This window comes from Neomonachus schauinslandi, chromosome 11 (genome assembly GCF_002201575.2).
Source record: "Neomonachus schauinslandi chromosome 11, ASM220157v2, whole genome shotgun sequence".
Classification (NCBI taxonomy): domain Eukaryota; kingdom Metazoa; phylum Chordata; class Mammalia; order Carnivora; family Phocidae; genus Neomonachus; species Neomonachus schauinslandi.
Genome location: NC_058413.1, coordinates 57668470 through 57691907, shown reverse-complemented (window position 1 = coordinate 57691907; position 23438 = coordinate 57668470). Strand labels below are relative to the sequence as shown.

At 48.9% G+C, this 23438-nt stretch overlaps 1 protein-coding gene across 1 annotated transcript in view; it reads left to right on the top strand.

The window, feature by feature from the left end:
- Positions 1-22268, top strand: part of GAB2 (GRB2 associated binding protein 2) — a 59348-nt gene extending 37080 nt beyond the window's left edge. The window contains exons 3-9 of the mRNA XM_044919377.1: positions 13783-14375; positions 15804-15898; positions 16981-17245; positions 18462-18552; positions 18793-18895; positions 20382-20507; positions 21130-22268. Coding sequence (XP_044775312.1) covers positions 13783-14375; positions 15804-15898; positions 16981-17245; positions 18462-18552; positions 18793-18895; positions 20382-20507; positions 21130-21273 — 1417 coding nt within the window. The 3' untranslated portion in view covers positions 21274-22268. The remainder of the gene's footprint in view (positions 1-13782; positions 14376-15803; positions 15899-16980; positions 17246-18461; positions 18553-18792; positions 18896-20381; positions 20508-21129) is intronic.
- The last annotated feature ends 1170 nt before the right edge of the window (positions 22269-23438 follow it).

The window sequence follows — 23438 nt, the reverse complement described above, 5'->3', positions numbered from 1 at the left end:
CTAGGGCGAGAGGCATTAACAAAAAGTACACTTTCACGAGAACAATGAGTTTCCCACCTCACACATCTTTGCCTCAGAGTAGAGAAGGTGAGGTCTTAAAATCATTGTTCTCTTGAAAGTGTACTTTTTGTTAATGCCTCTCGCCCTCAGAATACATACGTAATATCTGGGGATCTGGTTAAAATGCTGACTCTGATTCAGTAGGCCTGCAGTGGGTCCTGAGATCCTGCCTTTCTGCTAAATTCCAGAGCTTGTCTGTGGGTCACACTTTAAGTAGAAGGCTTTATATAATACTAACAACTACTACCACCTCCACTCCCATGATGCCGCAGGAGCAGCAGAGAACAGATATGTAAATGTCCCTGCTTGAATTAGCAGTTAGGGCCCACTCTCTGCACACCCCCCTCCTCGCTAAAACCTCTGTTAATTTGCCTAGCTGAAATCCACTTCTCTGATTTCCCACAACAGTTTTTTATTCTCTCTCTCTCATGGCATTTGGAACTCTCTGCCTCATTGTATGGATATTTGTATTAATATATTGCTGCACTTTGAAGACGGGACCAAGGGCATATAGTAGGTACATAAAAAATATCCAAGCAAATCTGTGTTATATAGAGAGAACATAATAGGGGAGACAAAACTGATCTGCGGTTGGGGAAGCAGCTTTAGTGTGGGGCCCTGACCAAGCTGTGCTTTTCTCTGTGTCTGCTTTCACTTGTGTGGGTGTGGGAACAGGAGAGGGATGAGCAGGATCTTGGAGATTTTTGGAAAAAGTAAGTTCAAACAACATTAACAGAATTCCCAAGTAATGGAGGGTGGGAAGGAAGCTTTCTTTGGTCTAGAAACACCATATAATTTCTGGAAGTATTGGAGTAGTTTACATGATACTAAACATACTGTAACAATTAGAAAATCCGGACACAATATAAAAAAACAACTGTTTGAAGGCACTGAAGAGCAATCACAAAGCAGACAGAAACTGAAAGAGATTTAACTCTTAAACAGAGCTAGGAGGGGGACGCCCAGGTGGCTCAGTCGCTTGAGCATCCAACTCCTGATTTCAGCTGAGGTCATGATCTCATCGTCATGAGATTAGCTCTGCATCGGGCTCCACCCTGATGTGGAGCCTACTTAGGATTCTCTCTCCCTCTGCCCCTCCCCTGCTTGCGTTGCACTCTCTCTCTCTCTCAAAAAAAAAGGAGCTAGCCGCATACAAAGACATCAAGTGTGTCAATAGCTTTAATCTATGGTATTAAGGGGTAGGGCTGGATACAGTGAAGAGATGGTGAAATTTAGGAGACAGAAACTCTAAAAAAATCACTGGGGAGTGCCAGTCCCTGTGTGGTGGCAGAAGCACACTATAGACTGCCCCTCCCACTGATCACAAGTAAAAACTACGGACAAAACACAATTGCCCTGTAATCGTTTTGATTCTATAAAAATAAAATGAGGCAAGTTATAAAGGGGAGCAAAACTTGAAGATGGCAACAATATAGAGGTGAATCCTCTGTATCTCGTGGAATTGCCCTGAGGGCAGGCCCACTCACACAGCAGCCCATTGGGGCAGACAGCTGAAATGTGATAGAAACCCCATCTTTCTTTTTTTTTTTTTTTTTTTTAAGATTTTATTTATTTATTTGACAGAGACACAGTGAGAGAGGGAACACAAGCAGGGGGAGTGGGAGAGGGAGAAGCAGCCTTCCCGCTGAGCAGGGAGCCCGATGCGGGGCTTGATCCCAGGACCCTGGGATCATGACCTGAGCCGAAGGCAGACGCTTAACGACTGAGCCACCCAGGCGCCCCGAAACCCCATCTTTCTTGGTAGAGGAATCAGAAGAGGAGCCCTTTGGGGGCTGGAAGGGAGTGGAGTACCCAGAGTGAAGAGAGCTGGAGAAGGGATTTCCTCATTCTGGGTGTGAAACCACACACGTCTCAGGCTCACTGTGAGCTGCACACGTGTGGGACAGACCAAACCAGCATAACAAAGGCTTTGTGAACTAAGCTGAGATCTGCACCACCACACACAGAAGGAGAGACGGATCTTGCATCCTGAATCTAACCACAGTGATTGCCTGCAAAACAAAAACATCCACATTCTCCAGAGGATTATAACAGAACCCAGCATCTACACAACATCATAGCACAATACTAAGGATATATAATACAAAATTTCTCAGCATACAGAGAACCAGCAAAATGTAAGCAGTTCTCAAGGGAAAGCACAAATGCCAACCCCAGCATAACCTACATGTTAGAATTAACAGACACAAATTCAAAAGCCTGTATTATAACAATATTCCATAAACATGAAAGAAAAGAAAAACTGTCAACCCACAAGTTTATATCCTGAAAAATTATCCTTTAGGAATGAAGAGATTTCCAAATGAAAGAAAAACAAGAGAATTTCCGAGAGATCTGATTTAAAGAACTGATAAGGAAGTTTTTCAGGCTGAAGCCAAATAGTACCAGAAGGAAACTAAAACCTTCAGGAATGAAGGAACAGCAGCAGAAATAGTAAATATCTGCATAATTTTCCCTCCTCAGTTCGTTAGTATATGTGACTGTTGCAAACAAATATTAAACATTGCCTAGTGGGGTTTTCACCTGGTTTTCTCTTCAGCGTGAAGAGCTTCCTTTATCATTTCTTACCATCTGAGTCACCTTGTGACATGTTTTCCCAGTTTCCACTTATCTGGAAATACCTGCATTTCACCATTTTTTTTTAAGATTTATTTACTTATTCGAGAGAGAGCGCACATGCGTGGGGGGAAAGGGACAGAGGGAGAAGGAGAGTGAGAGTCTCAAGCAGACTCCCCACTGAGCACAGAGCCCTACGCAGAACTCAGTCTCATGACCCTGAGGTCACAACGTGAGCCAAAACCAAGAGTCAGTCGCTAAACATCCGTGCCACCCAGGCGCACCTCACCTTCGTTTTGGGGAGATATCTTGCTGGATATAAAATTCTGGAATGGTGGTTTTATTTTCTTTTGGCATTTTAAAGGATGTCATTATATAATCTTCTGCCCTTCATTGTTTTTGTTGAGAGGTGAGCTGTTATTTTTATTGTTAGAATCCTATATCTAATGTATCTTTCTTTCTCTGAATGTTATTTTTTTCTCCTCTTTAAAAAAACTGTGGTGAAATAACATAAAATTTATCCTCTGAGCTGTTTTTAAGTGTACAGCAGTTAGTGTTAAGTACTTTCACATTGTTATGTAACCAATCTCTAGAACTGTTTTTATCTTGCAAAACTGAAACTCCCCACCCATTAAAAATTCCTCATTTCCCCTTTCCCCTACTTCCTGACACCCTCCTTTCTACTGTCTGAGTTTGACTTCTCTAGGTAATTCATATAAATGGAATCATACAGCCCTTGTCTTTCTGTGAGTGGCTTTTTTCACTTAGGATAATGTCTTTAAGGTTCATCCATGTCAGAGTGTGTGTCAGAATGTCCTTCTTTTTCCAACTGAATACTATTTCGTTGCCTCTTTATGCCACATTTTGTTTATTTCATCCATCAGTAGACACCTTGGTTGCTTCCACCTTTTGGCTGTTGTGGATAATTCTGCTGCAAACATGGGTGTACAGATGCTCTTCAAAGAGTCAGATTTCAATTATTTGGGGAACATACCTAGAAGGAGAATTGCTGGATACTCTGGTAATTCTGTTTTCAATCTTCTGAGAATCTACTGTACCATTTTTCATAGTGGCTGCACCATTTTACAACCGTGCACAAGGGTGATAGTTTCTCCACACCCTTGCCAGTATTTGGTATTTTTTGGTAGTGCTCTCCTAATGGCTGTGAGGTGGTATCTCACTGTGGTTTGGGAGTTTTTTGGGTTTTTTGTTTGCTTGTTTGTTTGTTTGTTTTTTAGAGGTGAGGGAGGGCAGAGGGAGAGAGAGAATCCCAAGCAGGCTCCACCCAGTGCAGTCAGACACAGGGCTTGTTCTCACAACCCTGAGATCATGACCAGAGCCGAAATCAAGAGTTGGACGCTTAACCAACTGAGCCACCCAGGCGCCCCACACTGGGGCTAATTTACATTTCCATAATGATTAGGAATGTTCAGCATCTTTTCATGTGTTTGTTGGCTATTTGTACATCTTTGGAGAAATATCTTTGTAGACCTCTGCCCATTTTTTTTTTATCTGGTTAGTTGGTTGTTGTTATTGGGTTGTAGAAGTTCTTTATATGATCTGGATATTAACACCTTGCCGAATATGTGATTTACAGATATGCCCCCATTCTATAGATTGCCCGTCGCTCTGCAGATTGTGTCCTTTGATGCACAGTTTTATATTTTGATGCAGTCCAATTTATTTTTACTTTGTTGCCTGTGCTTTTGGTGCAATATGTACATTAAAAAAACATAATTCCCAAATCCACTCTCAGGAAGCCTTTCCTCCTGTGTTTTCTTCTCAGGGTGTATAGTTTTAGCTCTTATGTTTAGGTCTTTGATCCATTTCTTGTTTATTTTTATACATGATGTAAAGGTCTAACTTCATTTTTGTGCATATGGATATCCAATTTTCCCAGCACCGTTTGTTGAAAACATTGTCATTTCCCCATTGAATGGTCTGAGCATCTGTGCTGAAAATCATTACATCTAAACATCAAGGTTATTTCTGGGCACTATATTCTATTCCATTGGTCTCTATGTCTATCTTTGTGCCAGTACCACACTTTTAATTACTGTAGCTTTGTAATAATACGTTTTGAGATCAGGAAGTATGAGACCTCTCCCTTTGTTCTTTGTTTGCAAGATTATTTTGGCTATTTGGACTTCTGTCTGTTTGCTGACTTTTTTTCTTTGTTTTTCAGCAATTTGACTGATATTCCTAGGTGTATTTTTCCTGGTTTGGGCTTCACTTAGCTTTCTGATTCTATTTGTTGCTCTTTTTTATCCAATACAGCAAAATTTATACCAATATTTCTTCTTCAAGTTTTTTTTCTGCCCCATTCCATCTCTGCTTTCCTTCTCTTCTTCACGTTAGACCACTTGATACTGACCCATACATCACTGATAGTACTCATTTTTTTAAAAATCGTATTTTCTCTCTGTGCTCATTTTGGATGATTTTTTAATTGAATTTTCAGTTCTAGAATCCTCCCCCTTTTGCCCCACCCCACCCTTTTATTTACTTTTTTTTAACCATTTTGAGGGGTAATTGAAGTACAGTCAATGTCAATATATATAAAGTTTCCTCATGCCCCTTAAGTCTATACTTCCCTCTACCTCATTCCTCAGGAACCACTGTACCTCACTGTAGTGAGGAACCACTCACTACATTAGCTATCATTTTCTAGAATTTTACTTGAGTGGAATCATATAGTATTGACTATTTTTCCTTATATCTTTCACGCAACATAATGCTTTTCGGATTCATCCATGTTGTTACATGTATCATTAATTGTTCCTTTTTATTCAATGTACCTTTATATCACAATTTATCCATTCCTATGTTGATGGGCACTTGGATTGTTTCCAGTTTTAGCTATTACAAATTAAGATGCATCTGTACATAAATAGTCACTAACAAATCTTGGTGTAGACATTTGCTTCATTTCTCTTGGGTAAATACCTAGAAAACCAGACCTAGGTGGTTTTACTGGTGAATTCTATCAAATGGGGTACCACAAATATTACCCATATTCTTTCAGGAAACATAAGAGGAGGGCATCCTTTTGCAACTCTTTTTTTTTTCTTTTTGAGACCAAAATAACCCTACTGGCAAAGATTACAGGAAAGAAAATCAGAAGGCAATATTCCCTATGAATATAGATGCAGAAATTCTTTCTTTTACCAAAAAAATATATATATAGTAAATCCAACTTAAAATATATATACTTAGTGTGTGTGTGTGTTATGTGTATGTTTTAGGGATAATTTAAATATATTAGGGAATATATGTGTATATATACCTCATTAGGGATAATAGTTCATGATGAAGTAGTGTTCATCCCAGGAATGAAAGGTTGATTTTACATTAAGAAACCAACCAGTGTAGGGGCGCCTGGGTGGCTCAGTCGTTAAGCGTCTGCCTTCGGCTCAGGTCATGATCCCAGGGTCCTGGGATTGAGCCCTGCATCGGACTCCCTGCTTGGCGGGAAGCCTGCTTCTCCCTCTCCCACTCCCCCCGCTTGTGTTCCCTCTCTCGCTGTGTCTCTCTCTCTGTCAAATAAATAAAATCTTTAAAAAAAAGAAATAAAGAAGCCAACCAGTGTAATTCATTACATCAAGGGAATAAGGAGAGAGGCGCCTGGGTGGCTCAGTCAGTTAAGTGTCCTACTCTTGATTTCAGCTCAGGTCATGGTCTCAGGATTGTGAGATCAGGCCCCAAGTTGGGCTCTGCGCTAGGCATGGAGCCTGCTTTAGATTCTCTCTCCCCCTCTACCTCTGCCCCTCCCCCCTCCTCTTTCTTACTCTCTCCCTCTCCTAAAAAAAAGAGAGAGAATAAGGAGAAAAATAATATAGTCATCACCTTAGTAGATGCAGATAAAGCATTTGTCAAAATTCAGTGCCTCTTCATAAAAATTTTCTTAGCAAACTATAAATAGAGGAAAACTTCTTCAAATTAGTAACAGACTTCTAAGGATAACCTACAGCTAATATCATACCTAACAGAGAAATATTAAATATATTCTCATAATACTGGGGACAAGGACAGAATACCTGCTCTCACCACTTCTGTTCAACATTGTACTAGAGATTCTAGCCTGTCCAATAAGGAGACAAAAAGTGTGAAAGGCACAAAGATGAGAAAGGAAGATGTAAGACTGTCTCTATTTGCAGGTAACTTGATTGTTTATATAAAAATTCTAAAGAATCTAGAAAACAACTGCTAGAATGAAGAAGTGAATTTAGCAAGATCACAGGATAAGGATTATTATATATAAAATAATTTTTACATACTAGAAGCAAACATTTGGAAAATGAACTTTTAAAAAATTCTTATATAATGATGCCAAAAAACATGAACTACTTAGGAATAAAAAAGATTTGCAAGACCTCATCACTGAAATCAAACACTGCTGAAGGAAATTAAAGACCTAAATACGGAGAGTGATATGCTATAGTTATGAATTAGAAGACCCAATATTATTAAAATGGCAAATCTAGAGGTGCCTGAGTGGCTCAGTTGGTTAAGTGTCTGCCTTTGGCTCAGGTCATGCTCCCGGGGTCCTGGGATTAAGCCCTGTGTTGGGGCTCCCTGCTTGGCAGGGAGTCTGTTTCTCCCTCTCCCTCCCCCTGCTCGTGCTCTCTCTTTTTCTCTCTCTCTCATTCTCTTTCTCAAATAAATAATAAATAAAATCTTTAAAAGAAATTTAAAAAATGGCACATCTTCCCAAATTGATCTATAGCTCCAGTGCAGTCCAAATAAAAATCCCAGCAAGCATTTTCATAGAAATTGATAAGCTGACTCTAAAGTTGATATGAAATTCCAAACAACTTAGAATAACCAAAATGATTTTTAAAAGAACTTAACAGGGATGCCTGGGTGGCTCAGTTCATTAAGCATCTGCCTTCGGCTCAGTTCATGATCCCAGGGGCCTGGGATCGAGCCCCGCATCTGGCTCCCTGCTCAGCGGGAAGCCTGCTTCTCTCTCTCCCTGCTCATGCTCTCTCTCTTTCTTTCTCTGACAAATAAATAAATAAATCTTCAAAAAAAAATTAAAAGAACTTAAAAAAATTAGAGGATTTATACCACCTGATTTAAAGCCTTGCAGACAAACCTTTGTCTTTGTCTTCTTCAAGACCATGTTGTTTTGATGAAAAGGTAAACATACGGACCTCCCTGGAACAGAATGGTGAAGCGTGTGTGTGTGCATGTGTGCGCACACATGCACACACACATGTTGACGAAGGTGCCAATAGGGAGATGAAAGTCTTTTCAACAAATGGTGCTGGAATAAAAAAAAAAAAACCTTTATTGATACCACACTACTCAAAAGTTAAATGTGTCAGGGGCACCTGGGTGGCTCAGTCGTTAAGCGTCTGCCTTCAGCTCAGGTCATGATCCCAGGGTCCTGGGTTTCGAGTCCTACATTGAGCTCCATGCTCTGCAGGAAGCCTGCTTCTCCCTCTCCCACTCCCCCTGCTTGTGTTCCCTCTCACTGTGTCTCTCTCTGTCAAATAAATAAATAAAATCTTTAAAAAGTAAATAAATAAAAGTATTTTAGGAGGACCTGGGTGGCTCAGTCGGTTAAGCGACTGCCTTCAGCTCAGGTCATGATCCCAGGGTCCTGGCACTGAGTCCCACATCGGGCTCCCTGCTCAGCAGGGAACCTGCTTCTCCCTCTGCCTGCTGCCCCCTCCCCCCCGGCTTGTGCTCTCTCTCTCCCTCTCTGTCAAATAAATAAATAATCTTTAAAAAAAAGAAGTTATGTGTCAAAGACCTAAATGTAAAATGTGATAGTAAGAAATTTCTAGAAGAAAACATCTCTGTGTTCTTGAGGTAAGCAAAGATTTTTATCATAGGGTACAAAAAGAATCATAAAAGAAAATAAATTGATAAAGTAGTTGAATCAAAATTAAAACTTTTGTTCTTCAAAAAACCCCACAAAATGCCAAATCACAAAATATGAGAAAATACTCAAAACAAATATATCTGACAAAGGATTTATTTCTAGAAAATATAAAGCATTATTACAACTTAAGACAAACAACCCAATTTTTTTTTAATGGGCAGAAGATTTGAATAGACACTTCACCAAAAAAAGATACAGAAATGGCAAGTGAAAAGATGCAGAATCACCAGGGAAATGTGAAAACCTCCGAGCAGTTTTGCTTCATGTCCACGGGAATGGGTAAAGAAAAAAGACTGACAGTGCCAAACATTGACAGATGTACTGCTATCCTGCTTCTGACATCCACATTACATACTAGGTGCTCTGGAAAAAAGAAATAATGCTTTATAGTTTACAAAGCACTCTCACATTTGTTACCCCATTTGACCTCCAAAATAATTTCATAGGGTTACATCTTTATTTTTTTTATTGTATTTTTAAGTAATCTCTACACCCATCATGTGGGACTCGAACTCACAACCCCAAGATCAAGAGTCTCATGATCCACCGACTGAGTCGGCCATGCACCCCTCAGAGGGTTCCTTCTGAGTGGGGATTTGGGAGAGAGAAGCAGCTCATTCATCTCTGCCTAGCATAGACATAAATATGTCTGTTTGGATTACTGTAGTGACAGAGAGGGAGAGAGAGAGAGAGAACGGAGGCTAATCATAACCAGCCTTTATCTATTCCTTTTTTCATTTGTGGGGAAACCTGACATACTGTACAATAAATTAAGCACCTTAGAGATAAAACTATGAATTACTTATCTTTTACTACAGTTTTGGCCACTATTCTTCCTTCAAGTACCAGATATGCGTTCCAGCTAAAATGACTTCAGTTCTCAAAATCTAGCTTTTCCACTGAGCAAAAGTAACTCCTCAAAGTAGTAACTGTCACCAAGGAGGGAGTATTTGAACTGACCCCATCAAGACAAGTGGAGTCCTTTTTGTCTTGCCTGGATGTAGTTTTTCCCTCCAGCCTTTAGGGCCTCATTTCAGATTCTAGACCTTCTCTTTCTTCCTATTTCCAGGAGGCTGTTTACCTGTAGCAGGTGATACGGTGTGGTGAGTCACATGCCTCAGAAAGCCATGCTTCTGGGCAAGGGTTGGGAGGTGGGGGCTAAAATTTCAAGTGATGGGATTCCAGATGGAATGCATCACTGACCCTGCAGCAGTATTCTGCAGAAAGACGGCGGGTGAAAAGTAAAATGAGAAATGGCAATGGGGGACTTGCCTTTGATTAATCATTTCTAAGACCTCTGACTCATTCACCCGGTGGCTTTGATGGACCAAAGGCTGAGAATATACAACTTTTTGTTTCATTTATTTTGTCTATATAACTTTGCCCTGTAACCACAATGAGAAGGCTGGCTCACACTTGCGACCAGAAGGGTTTGAGATGCAAAGATCACCTCACCTCTTAGAGATTGTGAGACAGCGTTTTCTGCGTTTTCTTCCCTCACCGGGAGGATCCCTGTGAGAAGGGTAAAATGCAGAAGGATGGTCCACATGACCTCTTCAGATCGCCAGTGACAGTTACAGAACTAAGTGGTGGTTAATTCACTTAGGACCGTGTGTACATTCGCTTTCTTTAAATGGGAGCGTACCTATTAAAAATGAGACTGAGCTCTTCATGAAGGTACTAGGAGCAGGGTGGAAAACAGTGAAATCATGGTGTGTGGTGCGTGAAACTATATGGAAAAATGCCAAAGAACTGTTGCAAAATTAAGTGCTGAGGAAAGCTAGGAGAGCACTGCTGAAAGATAAGGGAGCGCTTTTGGGCGGTGTTAAGCCGCGAGCAGAGCGGCGGCGAGAGGTGATGGGCTCGGGCCACCCAGCCGCAGCGGGCGCTGGGGCGGGGGCAGGGGCTGCGGGCCGGAAGGGGTGCCTCTCTCAGCCTTGCCTCTGCCGCCTGCAGCTCCCTGCACAGGCCAGGGCGGTTCTTCTCGTGGGGTAGGTCAGGGGGTTCAGAACGGCCTCGCGTGTGACGCGCCTGGCGCAGTGCCGTGCTCCTTTCTGGAGGCCCCTGTCAGCCCGCGGGCCTGCTCGTCCAGTCGGAAATCACAGTCTGGTGGAGGAGACCAGTACTGATGGTACATAACGCAGATAACACTTCTACCTGCTCCAAGGACAGGGTTGAGCAAGTGATTGCTTATGCTTGGAGGTGGAGGATGGTAAGGAACAGCTTTATAAGATGCACCGGGACGCCTGCGTGGCTCAGTCGGTTAAGCGTCTGCCTTCGGCTCAGGTCATGATCCCGGGGTCCTGGGATCGAGCTCCACATCGGGCTCCCTGCTCGGCGGGAAGCCTGCTTCTCCCTCTTGCCTCCCTGACCCCACTCATGGTCTTTCTCTCTCAAATAAATAAATCTTTTTTTTTTTTTAAGATTTTATTTGACACAGAGAGAGAGACACAGCGAGAGAGGAAACACAAGCAGGGGGAGTGGGAGAGGGAGAAGCAGGCTTCCCGCGGAGCAGGGAGCCCAATGTGGGGTTCGATCCCAGGACCCTGGGATCATGACCTGAGCTGAAGGCAGACGCTTAACCAACTGAGCCACCCAGGCACCCCAGATAAAATCTTTTTTACAAATGTGCCATTTGTGCAGAGTTAGAAGGATAAATGGGAGCAGGAGCTTTGCCAGGTTGCAGTAGGAAGCCTGTCAGACAGCGTGAACAACGCAACCAAGCCCAGAGGCTTAACTGCATGGGGCCCACTGGGAACAAGGGAAGTTTGGCTGAGTGGATCCAAGAGTGGGGAGGGGAACAGGGAGAAGAGATTGAAGAGGTGAATTAGAGCCGGAGTACAGCTTAGTCCTAAAGGCAGTGGCACAGTGTTGGAAATGCGTAAGCTGGCAAGTCAGGAAAGTAAATGTCTGGAGGACGTCAAGGGGATCTGGCGGATGGTAGGGAGCCTAGCTACCAGCCCTTTCATTTATGCGGAAGGAAAACCAGGAGGACCTGAACTGGGGTGGATTCAGTAGGACCTGACAGGGTTCTTGAGTGAAAAATTATAATGTGGGTAACTCCCGGGTGTCTGGCTTGAGTGACTGGTGCATTCCCAAGGTAGGAGAGTCGGGAAGAAGATGATGAATTCATTCCTGAATCAGGTTAAGGTTCGAATAAAATTATGTGAAACATGGAACAGTATTTAAGGTTACTGCAGGACACCTGTGATGTTCTCCCCATCCCGCCTTAAAACCCTCCAGGGGCTCCCCTGTTCCCAGCAGCTCCAGCCTGGCCCCTGCACTGTCACCTTTCAGCCCTGCCTCCTAACACGCTTGCTGCAGCCTGAGCAGCTGCAGTTCCTTTCCCTTGCTAGGCTGTGTTCTACTTCGTCGTGCCTCTCACGAGAACACTTTTGCCCCTCTCTTGCCTTTCGCCTGGCCAATTTCAAGACTCACTGGACGGTAAGATCTTTGAAGAAGCCTCCCCTGATATTCTGTACCACCACCACCAGGGAGGGTCAGTATAAATCTTTCAAGAGCTGATTATAATGATCGGTATGCATGTCACCTCCTCCACCACTATGTCCCCCAGGGCAGGAGGCGTCTGTGTATCCACTATGCCCGACCCCAGTGGAAAATAGGACATCAGTAAGCGTTTGTTAAATGAACAGATCTCAGTGGGGACATCCAGCCTTATATCTACCATTGACTCCCCCATTCTTTGTTCCACGCACTCCATTATCAAAAGGCTAGAGGTTCAGTGATCTAGGTCCATGGTGCGTGGCTTGGTTATGTGTGTGAAATGGAAAAGAAAAGGAGAACACGGAGGCCTAGAAGAGAAGGGCCACTGAAGGTTTGGGGAGTGAAATGGAACTCCCCAGTGGTCAAGGATGCCAGTTTACAAGAGAGCCTGGCCTAGACACCTGTTTCCCTTCCTCTTTCTAAACTACTGGGCCCTATTTTCTATCACCATCTGGTGGCCACATCCATAAATAACAAGCTCCCCAGGAGCTACATATATGCTTGTATGAGGCAAAAGTTCCAGCAGATTGGCTTCAGGAGGGCTATGAGCGCCTCACCCGCCCCAGTTATATCATGCAAATTTGTATGTATGCGAGATTTGCCTCATGCCGGTCAGAAGTGCCAAGAACCTTGAATCAGATTCTTGAAGAAGCTTATAGCTTCCAGAAGGCTGAGAATCACTACTGTAAAGGATTGTTCTAGAACAGTGATTCTATGAAATCCTATGAAGAATCATAATGTGAGATACGTGGATCCCTACTTGCTCAGAACCTCACCTTCCACTTTCCCACGCCACCCACCTCCACACAACACAGAATCCAGCTTGAAAATGACGTTCATTAGGCCGGTGGCTTTATGAGCTTCAAAGTTGGATGAACCCCGGAGAGCCAGAGACTCTCCAGGCCATGCCTTCAGGTGGGGGCTGAGTGGAGCTCACACAAATCCTTCCACTCCCAGATCTATTTTTACTGTTTAGTCTTGCCTTATTTCCCAAAAACCTACATTTTAAAACAGTAATCCTCAAAATTTTTCTGTCTATAATATAGTTCCCAAATGGGAAACCATTTTTCCTATAAAATTTTGGTCTTCTGGAAAGAGCTATTTCCCCCCTAAATGCCTTTCAACAAACCATAATACCTGATAGAAAATACCCAGATAGCTTCCATGGGAACCGTTCTTTATAACGTATCACTTCCACAGCCATTAGCGGACTGGCTTTACAGCGGGAAGATGGAGACTCGGGTGAAGTGACCTGTTTGCTAGTGTATGACACCAGTTTAAGGGTTCTTTCCATTGTCTCACAGCTTTCGTATGCAAATGTGTACACTCTGGGGTACTTAAAGCAACGAACAGGCGGGTGGTACAGCTGCCGTGTTTATGCAGAGGGGTGAGGGGTAAGAGCGACCTCCGCTAATCACAGCCATCCGGGGGTAGGGCGAGGCTAAAGGCTAACATGGATGGAACCTCTGTATATTAGATCTCCTGGGGTCTAATGTCTGAACAACCTTCGTCGTATGTTTTTAATCACCATTTTTGCAAATGCATTAACCAAAGCTCAGAAAGAGAAAGTCCCTCATGCCAAGTCACACAGCTAGTAAACGAGGATACACCTCAGGCCTGCCAGCCTCCTCAGCCTGGTTTACCAGCCAGCTGAATGGGGCTTTGAACACGCCAGCTTGCCTCCCCGGGTGGGCAGTCCTGGCCCCCTCTAACCTGCCCCATCCCTTCCCTTCTTCTCTCTCTCTTAGGAGTGCCAGCTTCTCTCAGGGCACCAGGGCCTCATTTCTCATGAGGAGCGACACAGCTGTACAGAAGCTCGCCCAGGGCAACGGACACTGTGTCAATGGGGTCAGTGGTCAAGTCCATGGCTTCTATAGCCTCCCCAAGCCAAGCCGGCACAATACGGAATTCAGAGACAGTACCTACGACCTCCCCCGGAGCCTAGCCTCCCATGGTCACACTAAGGGCAGCCTCACAGGCTCTGAGACCGATAACGAGGACGTATACACCTTCAAGACGCCCAGCAACACCCTGTGTCGGGAGTTCGGGGACCTCCTAGTGGACAATATGGACGTTCCAGCCACCCCGCTCTCAGCCTACCAGATCCCTAGGACGTTCACGTTGGACAAGAACCACAATGCCATGGCAGTGGCCACTCCTGGGGACTCGGCCATCGCCCCTCCTCCCCGGCCACCCAAGCCAAGTCAGGCAGAAACCCCTCGATGGGGCAGCCCTCAGCAGAGACCTCCAATCAGCGAAAGCAGCAGATCCATCTCTGCCGCGGCCACCATCCCCAGGCGCAACACCCTCCCAGCCATGGACAACAGCCGACTGCACCGAGGTTGGTATAATCCCTGGCTGTGACCCTGGGGAGAGGGAGGTAGCTTGGTAGTTCTCAGTACTTTGCCAGTCCTTGGTCATCCACACCGAGGAGATGTAAGGCCCACCCAAGTCACTGATACTCACAGGTTTAGGGATCTTGTACCCAAACCCCTTCCTGGCTGGTCCTCCAGCACTGGAGGCTATTTGTGGATGCCCGCAATGCAAGAGTGTAGCAGACCCTGCTTGAGAGCGGTTACTATTCTACTCAGGGAGCTGGAACATTCTCGGTTAACCACAACACAACTTATTATGGGTTTGGAAGTCCAAATCATAGTATTTGATTCATTTTTATATAAATCAAAGACAGAAAAAATAGAGGACCAGTTCAAACTGGAGCCAAACCTATGTGGACTAAGAGACTATTAAAACAAATTTTGAGCTACTAAATTTTTTTTTAAAGATTTTATTTATTTGACAGAGAGACACAGCAAGAGAGGGAACACAAGCAGGGGGAGTAGGAGAGGGAGAAGCAGGCTTCCCGCGGAGCAGGGAGCCCAATGAGGGGCTCGATCCCAGGACCCTGGGACCATGACCTGAGCCGAAGGCAGACACTTAACGACTGAGCCACCCAGGTGCCCTGAGCTACTAAATATTTTCTAAGCCACACATGAATCTCTTTGGTTAAAATCTGGATTTCTCTCTGAAGTGTATAAATTTTATTGTCACTAATTTCCCCTGAGCATATTCCAACCCTGAATAAGCTTCCTCTGTGTGACGAAAAAGTATAGTCATATTAATTCCTTTCATTTTGTATCGTGCTGTATAGCTTGCAAAGCCTGCTCCTATCCATCCTATTGTCGTCACGTAGTGACCCCTGAGAGTGTGGTGGGACAGAGCCTCAGTGTCTCCATTTCACATGAGGCCCATGGTAGTTAGGAGACTTATTAAGGTTTGCAAGTTCAGTCGGGGACAGAGGTGGGACTTGGACCTGGGATCCTGAGTTTGGGCTCAGTACTCTTTCAGTCCATCAACTATTGGATCAATCACCTGTGCTTTGGAATTGAAATGAAACTGACGTACATAAAACATGTCCCTACTCTTCAGAAAGCTCACATCTAGTTGGAGAAATAAAACCAACATATATAAATTAGTCCAGTATCATTATTCCTATAGTATTCATAGATGCGATGGCAGGGATGAGTGGGACAGGAGTTGAGTGCCGAAGGAGTTAGAGGAGAGGGGCGTACCTGAGGGAAGGAGTAGTTAGTTAAGGAGGGATCCTCTGTAGGTGCCAACACTGGAGTTAGATCTAGAAGCCTAGGAGGAGTTTTTGAACTGAGGAATGATGGGATGGAAGTAATACCTTATCACTTGGGTTTGAGAGTAGTATCTTCTGCTGAGGGTTTGGGGAAGTATCAGCACATGGATCTCCTTTCCTCTCTCGTAGCTTCTTCCTGTGAGTCCTACGAGTACCCGCAGCGTGGTGGAGAGAGTGCAGGCCGGTCTGCCGAGTCCATGAGTGATGCAGTCAGTTCTTTCCTGGTGAGTGGGGGTTAGCCAGGGGTCCTCAGGCCTGCCTGGGTGGGTTAAGGTCACACTCCAGGGAACAAAAAGTACAGCTCACAAGAGTGATGGCTTCTCCCTCTTAGGGACCTGCCTGTTTCTTGTCTCCGTCCAGATGCCTGGGTTGGGTTTTCAGAAAGTAAGATACAGGTGTCTGGTGTGGAAGAAGTGAGTGTACTTAGAGAGCTAGACCACAAGGCTCGCCAGCCCTCCAAGTCAGTAGGATGGGTCTAGAATGCAGAGGCCCGGGCCCTGGGATGGGGAACCTGAGGCAGCAGGCTTGTCCGTGAGGCTCCACCCAAAGGAGGGGCTGCAGCGTGGGACTGCGGGTAGGGGCAGTGCTCAGAGGCCGTCCTGGTGGCAGAAGTATGGTCTGAGTGCAGGATCCCAGACTGCCCTCTGCAGGGGGCTGACCACAGCTCGCCAAGCAGATGAGGGCCTGGCGTTGCACCCACTGAAATGATGGAACTTGGGTAACCAAAGCAGAGGCAGCTTCCTTGTCTGTGTGGACAGGCAGGGCAGGGGTAGGAGACTCCTGGCAGGAGTAGGGGCCAGGATGACTGCATTGTACACCTTGGCGGCAGCTCCGACTGCAGCTGGCGGTCACCCTGCAAGCTGGCCTGGGGAGCACACTGGCCCAGACCTCACTGGCCAGGGCCCAGGCTTCTCCTGGGCTCCTGGCCCTGCTCGGGCTTCACATGCCGGCCCGCAAATGGGGAGTGTGGACCTGAGATGAAGAGCAGGTCCTAAACCAAACCCATACGCTCCATGGCTTGTGCCACCCTCAGCGTGGTCAGGCCCCCACAAAGCCTTCTGCACCCAGCCACCAGGGGTATTTGATACCAGAGGACTGTGACAAATTTCCAGTGGGTCCCAAGGGATTGTGGAAACTAGAAGGGACCCACAGACCTCGTTGCTTTCCGCCTCCCACTGTGCCTTCCTGCTTGGTTTCCCCAGGGCCTGCCTTACTAGCTTCCTGGGGCAGCTAACTCAGTTATAACTCTCCTCGCCTTGCATACAGATTCTCACTCCCTTCCTGTTTCTTCCATTCCCCCTCCTAGCCAGGGAAAACCGCTGTGGGTCGGTCCGAGAGCACCAATTCTGAGGACAACTACGTCCCCATGAATCCAGGGTCCTCCACCTTGCTGGCCACGGAGCGAGCAAGTGATAACTCCCAGAGTGTCTACATCCCCATGAGCCCGGGCCCCCACCACTTTGAGGCGCTTGGCTACCCCTCAGCAGCCCTTTCTATGCACCGGGGCCCCAGCCGAGGGAGTGAGATCCAGCCACCTCCCGTCAACCGCAACCTCAAACCTGACCGGAAAGGTGAGTCTCCTCTCTCCCCGTCCCGTCTCTGGACGGTGTCCAGGAACTGTTTGCGTTCATTTAGGGATCGAGTGGATCCTGAACTTTCCTTGCCAGGAAGTGTTAGCCTCTGGGGGCCTAAACCTCCCCCAGCTCTCATACACATACACAAACGCTCAAATTCGTGCCCGTGGCCCAGCAGCCCAGGGGCTGGCGGCCAGAGTAGCCTGGATGGGCGGGGGTGCGGGCGCCAGCAGGACAGGACACATTCCGGTGCCGGCTCTGCCACCTGGGATTAGAAGCAAATCATTCTGTGTGTCTGAGCCTTGTTTCTCATCTGAGAACTGTGAATACTTGCAGAGCACTGAGCAGCACAGATAATACGCCTAAAAGTGCCTTGTAAAGTGTAAACTGCTTTTGGAGGACGTGGGAGGAGGACTGGATCTGGTGGAGCGGTCTGTTACAAGATAACTCGGCTGGACGAGAAAGGCGTGAGCTCTCCGACCGGCTACATGCGGGTTGGAATCCTTATTCAGCACTTCCTCGGGAGGGGCTTTGGGTAAATCATTTCAGTTTCTCTGAGCTCAGTTTTCTTAGCTGTGAGATGGGGACAGTGGTGTGTTCCGGAGGAAAGCATCTGGACACCGGGTCTGGTATGCAGCAGACGTTCAGGAAGCCTAGATCCGTGCCCTCTGCTCCCTCAGGCTGCTGGCCAGGGGTCAGTGGCAGGAATCCAGAGGGAGAAGTCAAGCAACCGGGCAGGATACCCCAGCCCCCCAACTTGGTCTGGTCAGCGGCGAGTTCAGACCTTAGCATTTGAAGTGAAGCCTTAAAGGGCTTTGTGCATTCGCCTTCTTCCCCTGCGGGCTCTACAGCCTGGTCCGCGAGTGGCAGTGACGTCCTCCATCTCAGTTACCGTCTCTTGTTTTTATGTACAGCCACACGTCTGGGGAGAGCAGTCTCTCGTCAGACCCAGTGTCTCCATTTTGGATTCTGAAAATATGATTACTCCAGAATATGCTTGCAAAGAAAATAATCATTCAGAATCTGAAGACATGACTTCAGGGCCTAGCAACATAGGCAAAGACCACAGAAGCTGCTGAGCCTCAGTTTCCCTGTGTAAAAGCGGGAATGCGAAAGCCTTCGTGAATATACGGGTGTGGTGTGTGGCCGCGTGTGGCCACGCGCCATTAGCTGCAGCAGGGGCTGATCGTTTGCCTTTCTGTTCCTGCTGCAGTGAAGCCAACACCACTTGACCTGAGAAACAACACTGTCATTGACGAACTCCCCTTCAAGTCACCTGTCACCAAGTCTTGGTCGAGGGCCATGTGAGTGTCCACCTGGGGAGGCGGGAGCGTGGCACGGGGTTGCGAGGGCTGAGTCGGGAGCTGCAGCCCGATGCTCACGCCGGCAGCGGCCGAGAGGTCTCTGGGGCCTCGGTCTCCTCGTCTGTGAAGGGGGAGTCATCGCGCCTTCCCTGTATCAGACCTTCCTCTGCTGATGGAGGGCGGGGTCTGGGGCCGGGAGCCTGAGCGCTTCCCCAGGTCACGGTCCTCTCCCCACCACAGCCACACCTTCAATTGCGGCTCCTCCCAGTACTGCCGCCCCATCTCCACCCAGAGCATCACCAGCACGGACTCCGGAGACAGCGAAGAGAACTACGTCCCCATGGTGAGTCGTCCGCGCTCCACGGGAGTGACTGCTGCCCGAGTACCCGGGCCCCCCGCAGGCGCCCCCTTTGCTGCCGCCATCCTTCCTGTGCGCAGTGGGGTCACACGGGCCGACTGCGACGTGGGTGGAGAGGCGGTGCTGTGGGGACACCCTTGCAGGGAGAAGGGAGGTGGCTCCGGTGGAGGGGGGGGGCACAGAGGAGGAGGAGAGCGGTTGACCAAGGCTCCAGGTGGAGGTTGGGCTGGATCCAGCTCATGAATGACCCCGAATGCTGTCTGGGGAAGTCTGGGCTTTCCCTGTGGGCCACAGGGAGCCCCAGAAGGTTTAAAGGGCCAGCGGATTAGGCCAGTGCCTCAGCACCGTCCCTGGGAGCCTAGAGAGAGTGACTAGGGCAGCCTTCAAGGTTGACTTCCTTCTTCCGTCCTGTTAAAATCTTTCAAAAGTCAAGAACTTGGGGCGCCTGGGAGGCTCAGTCGGTTAAGCAACTGCCTTCGGCTCAGGTCATGATCCCAGAGTCCCGGGATCGAGTCCCGCATCGGGCTCCCTGCTCGGCAGGGAGTCTGCTTCTCCCTCTGACCCTCCCCCCTCTCATGTGCTCTCTCTCATTCTCTCTCTCTCAAATACATAAATAAAATCTTTAAAAAAAAAAGTCAAGAACTCTTCATTCCTGACTGTGCTGTTCCCACGAGCAGGAGTGAGAATGCGAGCGTAAGCATTTATTACCTCCTCAGCGGAGGGGGCACACATGTACCATGACGTACGGTGCCAAAGGCCAGGCCCGAGATGTAGACACGGTCAGCACGAGAAGCTTCCTCTGTGACATTTTCACTGAAAAGGGAGTAGCTGCCCAGCACCTGTAGCTGCTGCATCAGTAGTGAAAGAACGAATCAGCCGAACAGTCAGCAGCCAAGAAACAGAACAGGACTGTTGCCATTCTCATTAGGATGAGACTTCAGGAAAATCCTCGACAAGTTGGTCTTGGTGCCTGGACGGAGAGAGGAGCCTAGAGTGGCTCCGTCGAAGGGCGGCTGCAGGAGCCCGGGGAGGAGGGGCCGGGGCCGGGAGATTCAGAGAAGCAGCTTGGGTGCCACCGAAGGCTTCCCAGCATCCGGGGCGTAAAGGAAAGGGGAGCCCTGTTGGGGGCCAGCAGGCAACCACGGGGTCTGTCAGGGAGCCAGTGGGGGAGACCCGGCCGGCCGGCCCGGGAGGGAGGCACAGCGGCATGAGTGCGGGTCGAGGAGCCGGGTGACAGAGCCGGTTCCCATCCCCGCTCACCAGCTGTACAACCCCAGCCAAGTCAGGCCACCTCTCTGAACTACAGTTTTATCTTTATTTTAAACAACAAGAATAGTACGAATACCTACATCACAGGACCGTTATGAAGGTTTAAATGAGGACATGAGACACCCAGAGCTGTGGGCTTTCCCGGGTGGTGTGTTAGTCTGTTTCCTCCACTTACTAATGGTTTTTCCCTCCTCTGTGATAGCAAAATCCAGTGTCTGCATCTCCCATTCCCAGTGGCACCAACAGTCCCGCCCCGAAGAAGAGCACGGGCAGCGTCGATTATCTGGCCCTGGACTTCCAGCCGAGCTCCCCCAGCCCCCACCGCAAGGTACCGGGGTGTCCCAGCACTCAGCCTTGTACCGCTTGACTGCTTTTCCTTTAGTCTGGGTCTTAGGGGGCTCGCACGCCTCCTCTCTGAACGCACAGGTGCTCGAGGTCTGTCCGACCTTCCCAGCCAGTCTATCCCCCTTGTGCCGATGAGCAAATGGTTGCACACTGAATGACAGACAGAGCCGAGACTCGGGGATCCTGTGTCCTGGTCCTTTGAGAACTCAGTGTCTAGGTGCATCCATTGCCCTTGGTACAGGGACCTGCAGAAGGGACTCCCCGGCCCCGGAAAGCCTCCCCAGGAAGCACACTCAGCTGCCCAGTCCAGACAGCAGGGTGGCTGCCAGTGTTCCCTGGCCCCCGGCAAATTCCTTCCCAGGAAGGTGGGTGGAGGCAGAGATGAAGGCCTGGGAAATCAGGAGTGCTGACCCAGGCTGTTGCAGAACAGGAGAGATGATGCAGTTTGGGGTTTAAAGGCCCCTTTCAGAAACAATACAGGCTCCTGAGGCTGGTCCGAGTGGCAGCAGAGGCCCATCTCCCCTTGAGGCAGCTCAGAAAGAGCCCCCCACCCCTGCTCCTCACCATACGGATAACTCACAGCCACCTCCCCGTTCTGTCCTCAGCCATCCACGTCATCTGTCACTTCCGATGAGAAGGTGGACTACGTTCAAGTGGACAAGGAGAAAACCCAGGCCCTGCAGAACACCATGCAGGAGTGGACAGATGTGCGGCAGTCCTCGGAGCCTTCCAAGGGTGCTAAGCTGTGACGCAGGGGCCACCACGCCTGGGGAGGTGCCCGGAGGCAGCATCTCCAGAGCTGGCTCCTCCCCTCGGTCCCCCCCACCACACACACATTTTCTCCTCTTCCAGTGCCCCCTCCTGCCACTCTGGCCTTCAAAGCACTTGATGTCAGGGACCCTGAACCCTTCTGAGAGGTAAGGGCCTGATGGAGGCCCACCCTCTGCCCACTCGGGGCCCAGCTTTGATTTGTATCAGTAACGGCCATGCCTCTATCCATCTTAGTTAGAGCTGTTGCCAAAAAGCATCCTTCAGCCTCTTCCTGTCCTTCAGACCCGAATATCTACTAGGCTTTGGGAGGGGCTGGGGCTCTGAGCCAGATTCCACACCTCACTTCCGGCCATAGCCCTCAAGCCCTCTTCCCTCCAGCTCCTGGGCTACCTCTCCTTCAGTCCCAGAAGATGCCACGTTGTCTCACTGATCCAGGGAGCCCAGGACCAGCAGACCAAAGTGGACAGGGACTTCTTCATCCTTGTGTTTCTTGGTAGAGGAGAGGCATGGCCCCCCAGAAGATGGAGTTGAGAAGGAAGGTTAGCAGTGGTCTTGAGGGACACAGGAAGGAGGTCCCCGATGCAGAAGGCAGGTGATCTGGGCAGTGGCCCCGCCACTGTGTAGTCGTGGTGGGTTCGGAGAGGCAGGAGGAGGAAGGAGGACGCAAGGGAGGGAAAACAGAGGAGGATGGGCAACCACAAACCAGGAGCAGGGGGTGACCAGGATCCCATGGGGTCAGGGCCCCTAGAACCGTGGAGCGTACAGGCCCTCCTCCGGGGGCGCACCCCGCCAGAGGGGACGGTGCTGGGTGCTGCAGGGTGCCGGCGGAGGCTGGTGCTGAGGGAAGGCAGTGCAGGGTGGGGAGGGAGCGTGGGGCGGACGGGAGGTGCTGTAGCGGGGAGAGTGCAGCAAGTGTGTCTCTGCATGACAGGTGGTGGGGGGCAGGCAGATAACCGGTGGGCTGAGAGGCCATGTACAGACCTTGGAGGCAGACAGTGCGGCCGGGGCAGGCGGGGGGGGGGCGGGGGGGCAAGCCGGGGCAGCTCCTGGGGCTGCAGGCCTGAGCGGAAGTGAAGGAGCCCTGTGAGGGACGTGGGGAAAGCAGTGCAGGGGAGCGTGGGGCCAAGAGGACGTGGGGGAGGGCTGGGGCTTCTGCCAGGGCCCAGGCCGGTAGGAGTGTGGTCGCGGGAGCCCCTGGTGTTTTCCCAGCTCATCTTCCAGCGGCCGCCCCCTGGAGGCCCGGAGCCACGTTAGCCTCAGACCTGATCCCTGGGACAGGAGAGGCCAGGCCTCTGCTCCCATGGCTTGGAAGGCCGCCCCATGAGCTGCGCCCTCCCCCACCAGGCACTTTGTCCTAAGCTGGGGAGGAGAGATCCGAATCTTTTGTGTTGATGGTTCTTGCCCAAATCATCTAGGGTTGCAGAGGTCTCATCCCACCCTGGGGTAACAGACCACCTTCCTTTGAAAAAAAAGACTTGCCACCGTGGCTGACGGAGGTGGCTACAGCTCACCTTCGGGCTCCCGCGAGCACATGCCTGGCCAGTCTCAGAAGCCCCACTCCGGTCGGGAGGATTTTCTCCGCAGTAGCCCCTCTCCTAGCAGTTCAACTCCACGAGCATTGATTCTGGGACGGCGGAATTAACCAGTGTGTCCCCGCACTGGAGGCAGGGGTGGGTGGAGACACAAGGGCACAGGACCTAGGTGAGGGCCGCGAGAGAGACTGGAAGCAAGGCTGCTGCTTCAGGACGTTGGTGCAGATCAGAGGAAGGTGGTATCTGGCAGAAGGGGGGTGGTGCTGAGATGGGCTTGAGGGGCCGGAAGATGGAGTGGATTTCTAGGCAAGGAGGCCAGGGCTGGGGTCCAGTCACCCTAGAGCGCTGGGGCTGATGGCAGTGGCTGACACTGGGTCCCTTTAAGGCCCTCTGTAGGGTCTCGTAGGGCCGAGCTTTGAGGGGTGCTGCCCTGTGCCCCCAGCCCGTGTGTGTGCTGAGTCAGCACGAGGTGAATGAAGCGGAGTGTTCAACTCTACTGTCCAAGGAGGCCTCCTTCCAGCTCTTGGTTCCTGCAGCTCCCAAGCCCTCAGGGTGGCGGTGGAGACAGAAGGAAGTGTTAAGAGGACACTGGCCTGTTGAGGGCAGAGACT